The following is an 18,767-nucleotide window of genomic DNA, read 5'->3' on the forward strand; positions in this document are numbered from 1 at the left end:
ACCCCAGCCTGGTCAGTGATGTCAATTTATTAGGGACACCGCCCTCAGACCCAAACCGCCTTCATGTTAAAACAGAGTAACTGCATGTTGGTGAGGTAGTTAAAGCCCTTTCCCTGGTGACCATGTCCACCCCCTACTGGCCTGAGATAAAACCCCACCGCATCTAATTTCACAATATTATGTCTAAACCTAAATGCTTAAACAGCTTAAAAGCACACACGTTATGTAACTTGCAATTATGAGTGCTGCACAAATGTGGAGCATGAAATGTCTCCACCTACAGTGTATGAATGTATAACAGAGAAGCCTGTTCTCTTGTGTGTAGAATGTCATAATACATCCAAATTCTGAGAGTTGGTGTTGAAACTGTGACATTTTAGTATTATAGTATTATAGTAGTAGTATAGTATTAGCATATTGTTTAAAATACTTTTCTATATGTTAATATACATGAATAAATATACAGCCATTATAAAGTGTTATTGAAGTGTTTGTGCTATAGGATGATCTACTTCTGGATTAACACAGTTGCAAGATTTGAATTTCAAGTACTGTTTGTATATTTTAAAGTAAAATGAGAAATGAGTGGCTTTGTGATAGCAGTCAATAAATCTAAATTTAAGGAAAGAAAGTAAACAGTAGAGCAAATCAACACAGCAAATTGCCCAAATTCACATTAAATATAAGACGCACAACAGACACCAAAAGAAGCTCATACAATTTCCGAGATAGCCTCATATTTCTTATACTGTCACAATTCCCCCTATGATCTGCCTCTCACCTCCTAACCTCTCCTCTGCTTTGTGAGTGTCCACAGGTTTAGATGGTGGCTCTTTGGAGGAAGAAATTCCGTCTGTTGCTCTACTCTCCCCTGGCCTTGGGGTGCTGCCACTGGCGGACTTCAGCGTCTTTGTTGGGGTCTTAGTGGGGGACTTGCTTGTGGTTGTGGTGCTAGTGGTTTCACCGTTGGACGGCTTCTTGCTCAGCTGGAGGCCGCTAGTGAACTTCTCATGCTAAAGGGAGGTGAAGAAATGAAAACATTGACAGTGTAGAGATTTAATTAGTATAATACAACTGTGTATCACGGTGATCCTTGACAGTGTGTGTTAGGGCACATGTTGTGTGTGTGTTCTTACCTTTAGAGCCTCCTCAGGCACAGTGAGCTCTCCTCTCACCACCGTGAACAGGTTGGTATGTGAGAATGACAGGTTAAGGAAATACTGGCCATGATAGCACAATTATGATACATGTACATGTATGTACACAAAAACACTTTATACATACAGATGCAGGAAACAATTTACTATTGCAAGCTGTAAATGATACTATCTTCATATAGTAAAACAAATGGCATTTTGGTAAGAATTAAAATAATAATATCTGGGCTTGAACAATGCTTGGCTGCTCAACATCTTTTTGGTATGATGAACTCACTGGTGGAAAGATCAGAAAAGTGAAAGGATATCATATCCAAACCTCAGCTTGTCCTCCAACTTCAGAGTGATGTACATCTGCTCCTGGATGCGGACATCATTTACAAAGGTCTGCAGAGGAAAGGAAAAGGCAAAAAGACATTTAAATCAAATGTAACAATAAACAATTACAGTAACATAAAATAAACACAAATTCAACTACAGTTTATGTGTGAATGTGAACATTAAAATATTCATTTCTAAAAGCTTTCATGTAAAAAAAAATGGAAAGTAAAGGAAGATCACCACAAAAAGGCATCTGATTAAGCTGGTCCACAGTCATACATAGCAGTGTCTGTGCTTCCAAGTGAAAATTAGACTTGCAACTAACGATTATATTCATTATTGATTCGTCTGACAATAATTTTCAGTGAATTGATAATTGTTTTGTCAAGAAGATGTCAGAAAATAATGAAAAATAGCAATAATAATCTTAAAGAGCCCACGGCGACATTTTCAACTTGCTTGTTTTGTCAGAAGAACAGTCCAAACAACAAATATATTTAGTTTACACATAAAAATGACAAAGAAAAGTAGCAAATCCTCACATTTCAGAAGCTGGAACAAGAGAATGTTTGACATTTTTTCTTGAAAAAAAAAATCCTTTCAGGACAGAGCTGTGACAGTTAGGAGAAACTCTCGCTGCCAGACAGTAATGTTAAACTTGCATGTGGTAAATGAGGTCCTAGTATGCATGAAGCCATGGAGAACAGTTGAATCAGCTGATCGTGGTGTCTCTTTATAAGAAATCAGTCTGCACAGCCAGGACTAAAGGCTTAAGCATGACAATAAACATCGTTCCCTTCGACTGTTTTCTTTTTCTTCTCTTTCTTTCTCCCACTCCCATTCCCCCCGTTCACCCCTCCTTCTACTATGCAGCTCTGAGACAGATCAGGTTTCATTGCACTGCAAATTTAATTCTATCATACTTGCACTGCTGTTGTAATAAAACATTCCTGTCTCCTCTCTAGTGAGATGAGTTCATGACAGTTTAACAAAACAGCAGTGAAACAACTCCAGTAAGACAGTAAATTGTGACACTGCCCAAACACAGCTTTTGACTCACCACTGTGGCTAATCTCTATATATCCACTGACTCAGCAGGAGAAAACTTCCTCTAAATCCAGCCAAAGAAGCTGGATGGTTAATGACACAGCAGGAAGTGGCTCTGACTCTACCTTCCTGTCAAAGAGCTGGAGAGGATGTGAGGGACATTCTGCATATGTGTCCAATCTGGTGGGCTGTGAGTGCTAATCACTACACATGACTAACAGCATGTGGCAACCGGGTTTCACTGAGCTACAATGTCAAAGAGAGAAGTCAAGTGTATCTAAAATTAGGAAAACACAGAGTTCATTTTTGTTTTTAAAAGTTATAATACAGAATTACATTGAAAGTTACAGATAAATGTTTGGATTTATCATCAATTATGTACACATAATCACATAATTGCTTGTGATTATCAGCTGAAATTCCATTCCGAAATCATGAGAAAATAGGTGAGTGAAAGCAGTCCCAAGGTTGTGTTGTGACTTTTAGTGGCCCTTTGTTTATATTTGGATGACAGATTGTGCCCTTAAGTTGTGATTTACATAATTTGGCTTGATTCCAATTGACCTCAGACCTGATACAAATCTTCATTGACAGAGAGATTGATTAGCAGCGGGAAAGTAGAGGGTCCTATTGACTGCCAAAAAATGAGTTAACCTCTAACCCCTCAGAACCCCATCTCCCTCTACTTTTACCTTGAATGTCTTTGTTCTCCATCCTTCTCCCTCTAAGCCCCTTTACTCCTTCATCAGCTGGTTAAATTCATTTTCTTATCTCTCCCCATCCCTCATTCATCATGTGAGCCCCCTTCTCTCCTCTATTCATTTCTGTCCTGTCTTCGTTCTTTCTTGTCCTTTTATCTTTGTCCTAACTTCTCTCTGTTTTCCATCTATCTGTGTACTCACCCCATTCAGGCTGCCCAGGTCCTTGACCTTGTGTTCATCAGTTCCAGCCTCGTAGTTGATGACTGCATGCTGCTTATCCACGCTGCGAGACTTCAAACATAAACATACACAAAGACAGAGCATTAACCCAGTGGTTACAGATGTCAGATGAATGTTATTATTGGGATTGGGTCATTAAGATCAGATGACAGATGGAAACATTTGTGTTACTCTTCATCTGTGCTGCTCCTCTGCAGAATAGCAACTGTTTCTTACACAAACCTTTAGAGGGCTGTGTGTGACTGGAGCAGACAGCTATGTAAAATGTTTGTGGAGGTATGAGCATCCAATGTCAAGAATGTATTTCTGATAGTAAGCCTCAATGTTACTATGTATGGCATCTACTATACTATCAACTTGAATATCAGCAGGTATTTCAATTTCTCTGACACTGCAGACAATGTGCTGACAACTTCACATTCATGCACAGCTGTACACACAAACAAACACACAGATACATACAAGGAGAGCACAGGAACAATGAGGGACTGGAGGTGAAAGTATTGATTTTCTGCGGTGTTCAGATATAAGCCTATCAGCTGTTTTGAGGATAAATTGTTTCCAGTACAAACACTTCAGCTTTCTGTATGGTGAAAATAAGATGATGTGAGCCTCAGATAGAAATATATTGTGGAATTTGGCAAATATTCTTTTCATGTATCAATGTCACAGAATTTGAAAACACATCTAGAAGTATGCATTGACATTGACTGATAAGCAAATTTGGTGCAGTCTCTAAATGCCTGTTAGAACGCCCTTCAGATGAGGCACATCAACAAAATACAAGAAACAAAGTGGCACCTTGTCCTTGAATTGTTTGCTTTTATATTGGCATTGCCTAATCCTATATTCATTTAAATTTTGGTGATTCAAAAGTCTGCTATCTCTGAGTTTGGAGCTGCTTGCCTGGTGTTAAATTTCAGTGGAAGGTAAGACAATTCTCAGTGATTCAGTTTTCAGCCTTAATTTTCTCCAGTGCTGATCAAACACAGTAATAATGTCTAATAAATATATGAATATGTATTAACACAGGTCAAACTAATAAATGCATTAATGGTGCTGAAGTGTTGTGCAACAGAGCCACTTTGTCTGCCTCATGAATCACACACTTTTAACAAAATGGGAGTGAAAATAAAAAAACAAAAAATAAGTGGGAGCTGAATCTCACAAGTTAACACATATTACTCTTGTGCATATAGGCAGAGAGTGAAAGAGACAGGGACAAAATATATAGCAAGAAGAGGAAGAGATAAAGACATGAGGCAAATCTGATTCATCAAGGAAACAAGAAACACACACACTGCAGATGAGTTGAGCTATGAGACAGAGGATATAATTCTGAGAGACAGAAAGAGCTCCAACAGCCAAAGTGACTTTTTTATCCAGTTTATCACTGCCCAGAGGAAAATATATTATATGATTCAGGCTGACATCATGGAGACTATGTTCTTGTATATATTACACTCCTTCCCCTTTTCAATAAATAAATAAGTAAGAATCTATTCTGATCATGAGCCCAGAGCTTGTAGATAACACTGTCAAAACCATTTATATGTGTGAGATTGATGGCAAATTCTGCAAGATGCAAAACCCTCACTCAGATCACTCAAGTAACAATTCTCTGTCATACAATCATTTGACGTTTGATATTTTGTCCATGAGTGTGTGTGTGTTTCATTTGGTGGATGACACAAGCAGCCCAAGCAAGCAGTTTAGCCATGTGATCAGGCCTTGGCTTGGTAAAGCAGTCACATGGAGGACAACTGTAAACAGCTACAGCAAAGTGTTGTACAAACACACACATACGCAAAGCTAAAATGTGTCTTTCTATCATTCCAAAGACATCACAAGGGTAGGAACATAAGAACACACACACACACACATACACACACATGCATGCAGGAGCACTAGACCCTCAGGTCATCAGAGACATATTAGAGAATGTGTTTGGGGAAAAAAAAGATCTTTTATAAATCTACATGCTATAGTAAATGACCCTTATTACTTCTCTCCTGAAGTTTTCTCATCAATGAACAGGATTGTGAGAGGAGTTAGGCCAGCAGGGGAACTAATAAAAACAGGCAATCAGCAGACTGAAAGGGCAACATGGTCAACTTTAGACACAGTGCTGCCGTCAATAACTGTGAAATGTCTTCATAAATAAAGTAGTATTTTGCAACTGAGATTGAAAGTTACATTCTTGACACATTAGCTAACAAAACAAACTCACCACAAGAAGAAAAGACCACAGAAAGAACATGAGAAGTCCTACAAGTGCTCAAAAAACAACTGGGCAAACACTGTTGTGGAAGATTGTGTGACACGATTGAAAGCTAGTATTTTCGAGTTTTTTTGCATGCAAGGCAAGCAGATGTCTTTGTGACACTAGCACGGTGCAAAGTAGTTGGATTTTTGTATATTTCAGTAAGTCAAATTTGTGTCATCTTCATTGAGACTGTGTGAGCAACATCCTTAATAGACTATAACAGAGTAAGATCAAAATATAAAACCCTATTACCTTAATAGTTTTTTCAGTCTCTATTAATACAATTCAACATAGACTCTCAAAGCACCAAATAATATTATAGGAAATAGTTTGTTTTGTATGTACTTGGCCTGAGAAATATGCAACTCAACATGAGGTTTTAAATTAAAATAAAAAAAACGAGGTGATGTAAATAACGTAAGTACAAATTAAAGTTTTGAGTAAAAAATGTAACCCTAATGTGCACACACAACTTTAATCAGTCAATAACTACTCTTCAGTTACAAATGAAATGTATATTGCATGCTTTTATAATGCTTATACTCTGAGAGATATATCAAATCCAAACTTCAGAGATATGTATTATATCTCTGCAGTGTAAGGATCAATAACACCAATGGGACTACATGGTATCTAGTAGGCATGGAGCATGACTTATTATAACCAGTTATAGCTAATACATTTACAAAGTGCTGCACAGAAACCTAGAAATAAATCTCATTTAATGTGATATTATTCTGTAAACCACATTGCTTTCATAACATAGAGAGGCCAATCTGAAAAGTGAGTCCTGAATGTCTTCAATCAGCTTCTCATACAGACACCGGTACTAATAAAACCTTCATGTAATGTCATAACAGAGACCGCTGCCATGGATGCACCCTCTACCCACTCCAACTGACTCAGTCAGATAAGATCTAACTCTAGAGGTATCTGCCCCACTTTCTATTAATAGTGCAGTGACCAGAGGTACACATGAGCATGCACATGGTCTCCCTGGGTGTACGCACAGCTGCATAGTACACACACACACACAAACCAACATGAAGACATATAAACATGTTCTGCTACTGCAAGAGCAACCGAATGAGCACTGAGAACTCATTTGTAGTGTACTCTGCCAGACTCAGTAATCAATTAGATTATGAAACAGACTGCTGTGAGGTCAGCAGATTATTTATATGACTCAGGCTCTGCGTGTTCACTGGTTATCATCTTAAAACTTAATAAGACTCAGACTGCTATCAGACTGCCATTTACCTTTAGTAAAGACAGCAATGGCTACATAGAAAGAGAGAGATTGAAAATGCAACAAACAAACTTTTGCCCTTCTGGTTTATTGAAGCTGCTGTCAGTGAAGGACCTGGTGTGCAGAGTGTTCTCACCTGCAGCATGAGCTCGCAGTCATCCCGACCGACAAAGATCATTTCCCTGGGGAGTCGGTGGCGAGTCCCCCCACTGCTCACCAGGAACCAGGAGGTCACACTCATCTCTGCAACCTGCTGCTGCCTCTGGTACACACCTATTTGGACAAAAGCAAATAAACAGTAGTTAATCTGTAGTTAAATAAACAGAGTTTTCACTTAGCTGCAGTTTTGCCTTATCGTAGTCACAAGACAATACAAATGTGAGCAAGTATGTTTTAAATATTGGAAAATAAAGCAGTGAGGTCTATTACACACCTCTGGTCCAGGTAGCTCACTGCTGATAGACTGCTGACAACACAACACAGCTAGGCCATCCTGAAAAAGGAGATGGAAGGAAAAGCTTTTTACTTCTATTTTCATTTATACTCGCAGAAGCATGAAAATTGTGTCTTTACAACATAATATAAATAGCCAACATGTATGAAAGAACATATGAAGCAATGAATGAAGCCAGTAAAGTCACAGACAAGTGTAAACATTGGTAGACATACACTGAATCAAAACCATCTTGCTTCATTTTGTTTTGCTGGTAGGGGGAATGAGGTTGAGTGGGCGGTCTTGCAATGTGATGCCTCTCTGTCTACGCCTGCAAATGAACAGTAAGCCAGCCAGTAAGATACATCCTCTCTTTCTCGCTGCTTGCCCTGATCACTGCCAGATGTTAGAGAAGGAAGTGATGTAGGAATGTTGGCTGGCCTCCCCAGCAGGACATTTATTTTCCCTCCTGCCTACCTCCTCCCCTCGCTCTCCTTCAGATGAGCTGAAAAGGAGGTCAAAGCCAGCCACTCTGACTTTCTAACTGCCCGGGCCTGGAAGAACAACATTAAGCAGAACTAACTGACGGCATGTTAACAGTATGGCTTATTCTGACTGACTGGCAATTTTATAGCATGTGAGAAGTGTGGTTGGATGGTTTGGTGGGATTGATGCCGTTTGACTGAGCAACTGGCTGTAAAATTTAGCAGCCGAAAGTACCTTTTCATGATAACAAAAGATGACAACAAAACACAGAGTGGAGCCTCTCAGAGTAAAGTTGCCTCTGTTAAACACATTTTAAAAGATTGCTGCCTTTGGTTACACCTTAATGTTAAACTTAAAACTGAGGTTTCAAAATTATTTATGTCAAAATTAAACAGGTTTCAAAGGGAAGCTTTTCATGGTAATTTGAAGTGGCACTGAAATAACAGGAGCGCTGTCGTGTGTGGAAAGTGCCAAGAAAAGCCCATCAGAGAGGGAATTAAAGATTATTGAGCTAAGCTCTTGCTCACTTGACCTCATAAGTACTTGGTATACCAACTCAATAATCCCCTGGGTAAAATTTTAATCAACTGCACACCTCTGACAGTTCCTTGCACGACGCTGTTGGGAACGTAATTGTACCAAAGCAACAGCTGTCTCTGATGCAAAGGGAATCAGCTTTTCATCACAGCAACAGCTCAGAATATCCAATGATATTATTTGATATGTGAAACGTTTAATGAGGAAATTTTAGACAGTTAAAGTACTGTGATTTAACATAATATAACTAAATTCGGGGAAAGAAGGACTACAGATGGGAGAACAATGCAAGATGTGATGTCCTTAAATCCAATCAAACCGTCACTGGCCACATTCCAACCCAATATCTCATGCTTTTATGATGTGCATCCTCTGCTTGGTTAACATGTTACACCAGCCAACACTGCAGTCACATGAGCACATTATATGTAAAATATTATAGATATGGAACAGATTTTGTGTTTGGATGCTACACTGGAACAACACACTATGCATACATTATCAGAGAAAGCCTAAAAAGAACAACAGCATTGCCATTATACTATTATGTGTGGTTTCCCCTCCCCACTGTAACCAAAGCATCTGAAGGCTTGCCGTCTCAATAACCACTGCACACTCACTGCAGAATGCAAGGTTAACGAGAATGTGGTTGAGGAGCCTGAATACGATGCATACCAGCCTGTGTGGTGCCATTAAAAAAACCTTCTTGCTATCACACATGAAAGACATGGCACAGCTGGAGGAATGCAGTGGTAGGTCTGACGAAGGAGACGCAGCTGTCTGCTTTACATGTGCTTCTCACACTCCTAATGTTAAACGGTCAGTTCATCCAAAAAACATATTTTCTCTCTTAACTCTAGTGGTGTCTAGCCATGCCAGGCAGATTGGGTCAGTGTTTGAGATATCTATCTCTTGGATTTCTGCCTCTTTGTGTCCCTGTTACTCTTGACAATCCGGAAAAAAACACTGAACTCAAACAACTACAATTAAAACAATTAGCCAATTAATCGATCTACAGAAAATTATCAGCAACTATATTGGTAATCGATTATTTTGTGTCAGCCATTTTTCAAGATCAAATGCAAAATATTCTCTGGTACAGGCTTCTCAAATGTGAGGGTTTGCTGCTTTTCTTTGTCACATATAATAGTAAACTGAGTATATTTGGCTTTTGTACTGTTGGTCAGAAATAACACACAATTTGAAAATGTCAAATTCCAATGAGCATTTTTCTCTGTTGTTTGACATTTTATATCATTCTTTTTGTAATTTGGGTAAACTGATCATCCCAACCATTTTGCTCTGCCTCACTTCATTAATTCATTCAACATTGTGTGCTACATATTACAACTTACAATGACAAACCTACTGCAATAAACGCCATATGTTATCATCTGAAATGCAAAGCAGGAAGAGAGCAAATATGTTTGCTTCTAAATATTGGTAAAACACAGTTTCATTGTTAAGCAAAAACAAGCTGTAAACTCTCCTGGGTCTGTCTCATCTCCATTCCACTCTTTCAGCAACTCAAATTCTTGCTGCAGCTAATAAGGAGGAATAGTGACCTCATGGTTTTGGCAGGAATTCCCCAACCCCCAGACCTGCACTCATACTATTTCCCACATACTCACACTCACACACTCACTCTCTCATACATACAGAATTAAGGAGTGAAAGGGCAGGATTATTCCAAGATGACTGTGAATTCTTTGTATGGAGGAGATGGCTGTGAAGAGACAGGAAGCATACACTGCACTTCCTGTGGTGGACAGAGCTAACTCATCTTTGAGTCCACAGTATGTTTGCATGTGTTGTTGATTTGATGACTGGCTGACATGAATGAAAAACAATGTGTCATCTATAGTCAGGCTGCTCGTTCACAGCTCAAAGGAATTAAATCACATTGTCATGAGGAAAATCATCATAAACACTAACAAAGGGGCAGATTTGAAGCAAATTAGTATGAGCACTGCTATTATTGTTCATTATATAATAAGATGGTCAGACATTTAAAATAAGCTGGGTGATTATAAAGCAGTGCTGGATAATCAGATTTATAGGCTGTGACTAATCGCTCTTATGTTTCCGTTCTCCAGCAAAATGTTATATAAGCAGTCAACTGTCTTTTTTAAACAATTCAAATGTCTTCCCTCCACTCCTAATTAGCCAATCACAGACATTGGCCGAAAGGGGACAGGAAGTGATGTCAGTGAGCACCAGTTTATTTACTGTCATCACCTAACATGTTTCTTTGCTGCAACACATGGCCGCTGCTCTCCACATAGCATCTGGCTCCAGTGAGCAACCCAGGATGATGCAACAGCTGGGTAACCATCAGCACTACTCATCTGTCTAACCTCCCAGACCGTCACATCACACTGATAGCTGACTCAGACCACATCACACACACTGACAGCTTTTGTGTGTAGCCTCCACATGCAGATTTACCCAAACACACATATGCTAAGCAAACCAAAGTGAGAAAGACAGTAGGAGAGAAAGAACCAGGAAGAAAGAGACAGGCAGGCACAGAGAGACAACTCATACTCTCGTCACACACATTTCCACATGGTCTTATGATGAGAGCCAAACTTAGCTATAGTAAGGGTGTGGTTGTCTGCCTACATTGTAAAAAATTTTGCTTAATCTCAGTGTAGCTACATTAAAACGTACCAGTAGTTACAGAGGGTGCTAGCTCTACAAAACTCATAACAGCTTTTTACATCGTAAAAACCATGTTTGGCTAGGTGACACCCTATGTGCAATGCTTCTAAGGGAAGTATTAATGACAGAAGACAGATATTGCTCGATGTCATATTTTGCCACTAACTGATAAATAGTGATTAACTTGAAAAGCTTTTAGGCATTTGTTGCTCTGAATCTTCATGCCTGGTGGTCTTTCCCGGGAGAAATCCTCTGGCAGACAGGAGGTGATGCATTTAATGTTTACAACAGCAGCAAAAGCTGATTGTTCTGACATAAATAGCACTCAGTGGTTACAGTAGCTAGAGTAGTGATAGCAACCTTGGCTGAACAGACAAAGAAAAGAGCAGTAACTGTATTAAATAAAAACTCTCAAACTCTGAGGAGAATATCATGGCACATGACACATGGCACTCTGACTCATTGCAAAGGGATTTCTTGGAAGTGTAGAACAAAACACCACAGCAAAGACAGCTTAGTACCAAAGATGTTGCCAAAATGAAAAAAAACATGACTCTTAAAGAAGATTAACACTTTATGGAAGGAAATTCAGGTATAAACACTGTAATCACTATTGTAGCTTTGCAACAAAGGAAAAAAGAGCAACAAGGGCATGTGGTTCTTGGAGCACCTTGGAGGTATAAGTAAAACCAATAAAAGGAAAGAACATTGAAGGACAAGACAAATAGAAAAGCAGCAGCCTATTCCCTTGAAAATGCTGATGTAAGGTCAGTAAGTCAATACGTAATAGACAAGGGAGACTGAGATGTTTCGGGAGCAGGGAAGCCTCCAGGCCCTGAGGGGTGTAAAGAATAAACCAGGCAACAGAATCGAGACGAGACAGCCAAGCAACCTCTGGACACACAGACAGACAGACAGACAGATAGACAGACAGACAAAAGGCTTTTCTCGTTCCCAATGGCTGAGTCTACTGTAGATTTACAAACATGAAAGTGTACAGTAGAGGAGGTCTACAGTCTATTGTTCCTGTCTAAACTTCAGACAAAAGGAGAGACTGGGATTTTTCTATGATGCAGATAATGATATACCAGACACTTATAACAAGCTGAATCAAAATTTTATCAGTTATATGAGCTACAATTTGCTTAAAATAACATTTTTATTCCGTTTTAAAATCTTATTAAATTAAATTATAGTTTGATGGCGTTCACAGGTTATATTGTGTTTCACTAACATACTCCGACACACTACTGTAATGATACTTGTCACACTTGCATTTAACTTACTGAGTATGTGTAAGGAATGAGCAAATCAAAGCTTAAATACTGAACTCCAGCACTTTGTGTGACGAAGTAAACGTAGCAGCTCTACATGGCAGTCTGTCAATCACAAAAGTTTTGTTTGATAGCAGTTAAATAATACAGCATATATGAAATGTTCTTTGCCTAAAATTAAGAGTGCACAGGAGCATGCTATGGCTGCTCAAGGGATATCAGTCTTTAAATGTCTGATTCCATTTGACATTTGAATCAAGTTGGCCTACTTTACCTCTCCTCATAAATGAAGAAAAGCCGGCAAAGGGAAAAACACTCACTAGCCATATTCTGCTTAAGGAACCTTCTTTGACTTAGTCTTAGAAAGCACCTTGTCTAAACATTTACCTTGTCAAGTCGCTGAAACCTTATTTCAACATAGTAATTTGCTGGAGAAAACCTAAAAACTGGAGGCTGAAATCCATGATAAGCCTGTCTGTACTGTGGGTTTTAAGTGGCCTGAGGCTGAATGTAGTTTGACAGTGTATATCCCAGCCAAGGATGCTCCTCCAGCTTCCAAACACGGATAGGTGGAGCCAAATGAGGAAGGAAGAACCTTTTGACACACATAAAACACAAACAAACAATACATGCATACAAAGTGAGCAAATGCATCATTAGCCATTTTTATCTTGCTCAATGACATGTGCATATCCAACAACAGCAACATGGTCATTTTGCATCAAAGGAGAAAGAAAGACAACATTTGGCTAAAATGGGTCATGCTTTCCCCACTGTGTTTTTTTTTATCTGGATCCTGCGATTGGAGTAAGATCAAATTAACTAAATATCATTTTTGAAAGAAGAAAGAATAATACATGCTATTGAACGATACATTTTAAATTGTTTATAATGTATGCAGCCAGATAAAGACTATACACTAACATTAATCTCTTACGACAGGATCATAGCACCATGCAGAGAGATAATCATTATGGTGTCAGTATAGCACCTCAAATCTGCAGAAACCTGAGTGCACATGTGTATGTATGGCTTTATGTGCATTAATGTGGCTTGTACATGCAGCATGTGGGTGAAAAGAATGGTCCACTGCAGCAGAAAAGACCATATGGTGCAGAAAAGCGGCCACACGCATCACATGAGCAGTTGGCGAGAGGAACAAACAAGCAAACACCTCCATTTAGCCAGCATCCGTCCAGGCTGCTTCATTGTTATTACCATAAACAACCCAGCACACCCCTGGCCTTAAGACATAAACCCACCACATGCTTGGTGACCCCTGTGCTCCACATGACCTACAGACCTACATATGGAAATTTACACTTCACGGATGTTGAGAACTGTACAGCATAGCCTGCCCTTCAGCACTATCTGAGAGAGAGAGAGAGAGAGAGAGAGAGGGGAGGAAACCAGCCCTCTGAACAAGCTCGTACTGATAAAGAGATAATAGAAAATAGATTATTAATAATCTAGGAGAATTAATGAAGCACATGCCCTGCAGCAAAGTCATTTTCAATGCATGTGATTCATTCTCTGTAGCGTGTGTGCAGTACATCTTTCAGAAAATATACTGAAATACACTAATTTCTGCAGGCAGTTTTCTCAAAGGGGCATGGGAGCAGAAGAATATATGTAGTAAACTAATATGCAAACTTTAATTAACCATCAAATTGTTAGAGCAATAAATATATTAGACTAGAGCTGAAACAGTTTATTAATGCGACAACTATTTTGATAATTGATTAATCACTCAAGTAATTTTTTAAGCAAAAACACAAAACATTCTCTGGTTCAAGCTTCTGCAATGTGACGATTTGCTACTTTTCTGCTTTATATCATTGTAAATTGGATATCATTGGTTTTTGGACTGATCAGATAAAAAAAAAGCAATTTGAAGATGTCACCTTAAGGAAATCGTGATGGGCATCTGTTATTATTAAGAGAACATTATACAAACACAATTCACTTTTAGAAACATAAGTTGTTTCTTTCTCTTGTAAGTTTTCTTATAAATCTCTAATCAAATCTTCAATTTAGATTTGTTCAATAACATTTGATATTATCAGAATTTACTTTTATTTCAGTCTAATGGTGGGGAAAAGGTATTTGAACTGGGATAATATATTTACTGTCTGCAATATTCTTGAATAAGACATATGAATATGAATAAATCACTGTATTATGCACCTACAGAAGCCAAAGCAGACAGTGTGTCAAGCATAGGTTTGCTCTGGTGAGTGCTCTTATGGCCCTGCATGGCCACTGCTGAGCAGATAATGACTGACCCGTGGCCCTTTAACAGGAACATTAGTATTTGGCCAACCCTGCCACGTTGATTATGGAACCAACATTTATGCTGCCCACAGCAATAGCCTCAGCAGCAGACAAAAATAGTGAACTCTCTCACTCTGAAATCCACACTGGCACTTAGGAGGGAAAAAAAACTATCAACGTTAGCATAACAGGACAATCAGAGGGAGCCTGGCAGTGGGAGAGATGGGAATGGAAACTACCCAAATACAAAATCAATATCTGCACTGGAAAGAAGCAAAAAATACCGGAAACTCGGAGTACGTTACACCCCAAAACAGATGTGAAGGTCATTCTGTTTTCTTTTTCTTTTTGAGAAGGTAAAAGCCAAAAAAAATAAAACCATACACGCCCTTGATGTTCCAAAACAAGGGAGAGGCTGATGATTATAAACTGCTTCAAGCTTTTCCTCGTATTCTGCTCTGTTCCTCTGTCTCTCCCAATTTCTTACCACTTTTCTATTCACCTCCCTTGTTTCCCTCTGTGACTCTGCACACAAGCCGGAGCTTCACTGGGCAAAACTATCTGACTCTCATAACCCTTTTAACTTTTCCACTCTGGCAGATTACAGAAGTGAGACTCAAGACTATTTTTAGCCACAGACACCCTGGTACAAAATCACTTTTAAAAACATCTTGAATAGAAAGGAATAGATTACAATATTAAGTTCCAGGCTAGGTTGTTTTCAGTCACAAATAACACTCCCTGACCATTGAAGTAAAATGAACTCACTTCCTAAACTTCCTACTATACACAATGGCCATGGGCAGGCCGGACAACAAAGTCCACAATCCCAACTATAGACTAGAACAGAAAATAGTCTCATATTATTGAAGGAAACCCTCACTATACATGTGCACATTTCTCAATGGCTACCAGGTCATCATAAGAATAATGATACTGAACATCATACACCTTTTAAGTAATTCAGGACAGATGATATAGGGAGTTGCAGAGGATGAAAAAGCAGGATTTCACTTTATTTTGTCTGTTCAATAGATAGTCAACTTATGACACCAAATTGACCAATCAGCACTGACGGCTTGGTGACTGTTGTCCAGTTTTTAGAAGAAAACAGAACAAGAAGACTTCAACAAATATAAAAAGAGGGTGCACAATTTATTCACATGGTTGCCTGTGTTATCATCTGCACTGTAACTGTGTAAACACAGTATGGACACGTATGGAGGCATGCTGGGCTGTGGTCTAGCTAGGACATTGCTGTTGCTTCCTCTCCGAGAGTGCAGCAATCGTCCTGTGACACTGACACAGTTTTCAAAAATGCAACCGCCTGTAGAGCCAACCAGACTGCCGGCAGCCACATTTGCGGAGAAGACAGGAAGGAGGCGGAAAAAGGCAGAGTGAAAGAGAGAAAGGAAAGGAAAGGAGCAAAGCCGGACTGGATGGTATTATCTGCACATTCTACGGCTCAAACCCAAAACATTTGAATTATTACAGATGAGGGAGGAGATGAACAAAACTCACAATTGTGCAGCCTATATAGCTCTCCAGCTTTCCAAGAACACATCAGTCCAGTATGTAAACAACCAACTGTGTTATAAACCCTGACCTGGAATGCAAGCAGTCTTCACTGGTAACTTTAATGCCATTACATGCAATTAAGAGAAATGATGAAAATGAAAAAATTCAATCAGGCTGCCGCTGCTGAACAGTTGTGTAACTTATGGTATTTGCCATGGACTAAATTCATCATTCATTCAAAACAGTCTGTTATCCGATAATTAGACAATAAACACACAATTTGATATTTTGCACGGATTTGTTTGTCTGAGGAATGCAAATGAGGCATATTAAAGATCTTTATCAATGTATGATGAGACATATCAGAATGAAAGATATAGCACATCTTTTGCTATCCCAGAGTTTTACATCTTATGTGATGATGACAGCAAAAATCAAACTCAACACAAAGAGAGCGGATGCATGTAGGCCAGCTACATCTGCCCCACGAAAACAAAGCCTCCACACAGAAGAGGAGGGGGTCCAACATCGGGAAACACTCTGCAGCTATATTACATAGTAAAATACCTATTCTATATAATCTATCCTTCAGACAATAAAAATACTCAAAGAGGACCCCGAGGTTAGTATGTTTCCAATGACATAAACACAAAGCGTCCATTGTGACCGACCTTCATTGATGTGCATCCTGTCTCGATAGACTCCGTGCGGTTACAGAGGGATGCAACTAATAGAAAAAACAGGCCAATAAAAAATAAAAGCAGCATAGAGGGCAAATGTGTCCGTTTTCTGTTTTTTTTTTACAGAGGCAGCAAAGTGGCGAGGCTGTGTCGCTTTACAAAGGCGGCGCAGGGCAGGCTGGTCATGCTGCCGCTGCTGCCGACAACAGTAGCCATCCAGTTAGCCAACAGGGAGTCAGACCAGTTTGTTTAGCCGTTATAACCATAACAGGGTATTTACTGTGCTTGTTTATTAAATTTAACACATGAATTTGAACACTGGTTTTATGTTTTTTACGCGAGAGGCTCCAAAGTCTGCCGTGTCACCTCTGAGAATTTTGTATCAACATTAAAAACCCACATTGACATCAATAGATGGGCAGCAGAAAAGCGACTCTTTCCATTTTTTTTCTCTGCCGCAAACTTCACGTGAGTCTAACGGTCGACCACTTAGCTAAAATCCTACTGCTGGGTACGCTGTATATTCTACTGTTATAAGTAGAAGTGAAATCTACTGCTCACTTACCCTTTTCCTTTCTGGTGTGTGTTGCTGTTGAAGGTGTGTGTGTGGAGCCCAGCCCTGCCGTTGCTGCAGTTCAGTCTGGCTCTGCGCGTCGGCCTTCTCTCTCTCCGTTGCTCAGCAATAACGCTGCTCGCTGCAAACTAGCGGCGAGTGGACCAACATCCCGAGAGAAGCGTCAAAGCGGCGGACATGTAAACCGCGACTTCCTGTCACAACTTTCAGAGTAAAATCAGAGCGAACGCGATGGAGAGATTTGTGAGTGAGTAATATGTCCTGAGGTGTTAAGGTGACAGACTGTGTATCTAGGCAACCATATTCACAGTTAATCATGTGACCACAGGTTTAGGGAAAATGTAGTTCAACTTCCTGAAATCTGTGGGGAGAGATGAGCATCTGAAAAAAACTGACAAAACAGCACCTTTTTTTTATTTGTTTTATTTATTAAACATAATTACTACTTATTAACTCTTATCTATTTTATTTGGTTTCTTGTATAGTCCTATTTATAGATGATAATTGAAATTGACAGTACAGGGCTTAGCATTGAGATATAACTAAAAAGATAAAATAGATTACAATATACCATATTATTAATGAAAAAAATCATTTGAAAATTGTTACAAAACTTAAACCTGATGTTTGTAAAGAAGATAAAAATAAAACAGTTATATTAAGCAACATTTTTTCTCAGCATAATGTATGTCCTAATGGAAGTAGATACATTTTAGGCTTTGTTATGATGTTATTGTCTGTGTGCCATCAGCACTTGTCATTTCAACATATAAACAAGTGTTTATATATCTTCTACAACTGGGAAAGTCTGTCATACTACTACTACTATGATTTAAAATCAATACATGTGTTTTTTTCCATAAAAACACAAAATGTAAAAACTTGTTAATGTTACCTTGTACCCCTGTTACAGTGCCTGGTTCAGGAGAAAACATTTTATCTTTCGGAAAATACATTGTTGTATTTGTCTTTGTCACTTTAAGCTTCAAATAGTTTTTTAAAACTTGTTTGTCCAGTTTGGGAATATGTGTGAATTGGGAAAATTGGAAGGTCAAGGTGTGGATTTCCACTGAATTCGGCTACAAGAACTGAAGCTAAACTTATGTATTCATATGGTTTTCAATTAACATGATCATGTTGATTGGACATAGTAAAACAGCTGCAGCTGCAATGGTACTTCCTAATGTTACGATACATTGAAAAGGATGAAACATAACCTACAGAAATTCACAGCTTATGGCAGGGGAGTTGCAAAGAAAATACCCTACAGATGGCAAAGTAGCTGACATCACTGCACAGACTGGATCAGAGGATTAGATATGCATCTCATCCATAGATCTCATCTC

General features: G+C 39.0%; 1 protein-coding gene across 1 annotated transcript in view; it reads right to left on the bottom strand.

Moving 5' to 3' along the window:
- The window catches only part of cep170aa (centrosomal protein 170Aa), a 37,755-nt gene extending 20,226 nt beyond the window's left edge, over window positions 1-17,529 (bottom strand). The window contains exons 1-7 of the mRNA XM_070915758.1: window positions 17,413-17,529; window positions 7,415-7,474; window positions 7,118-7,254; window positions 3,428-3,517; window positions 1,466-1,544; window positions 1,137-1,195; window positions 782-1,013 (exon numbers count right to left, since the gene is read on the bottom strand). Coding sequence (XP_070771859.1) covers window positions 782-1,013; window positions 1,137-1,195; window positions 1,466-1,544; window positions 3,428-3,517; window positions 7,118-7,222 — 565 coding nt within the window. The 5' untranslated portion in view covers window positions 7,223-7,254; window positions 7,415-7,474; window positions 17,413-17,529. The remainder of the gene's footprint in view (window positions 1-781; window positions 1,014-1,136; window positions 1,196-1,465; window positions 1,545-3,427; window positions 3,518-7,117; window positions 7,255-7,414; window positions 7,475-17,412) is intronic.
- Window positions 17,530-18,767: the final 1,238 nt, after the last annotated feature.

This window comes from Enoplosus armatus, chromosome 12, assembly GCF_043641665.1.
Source record: "Enoplosus armatus isolate fEnoArm2 chromosome 12, fEnoArm2.hap1, whole genome shotgun sequence".
In the NCBI taxonomy this organism is placed as follows: domain Eukaryota; kingdom Metazoa; phylum Chordata; class Actinopteri; order Centrarchiformes; family Enoplosidae; genus Enoplosus; species Enoplosus armatus.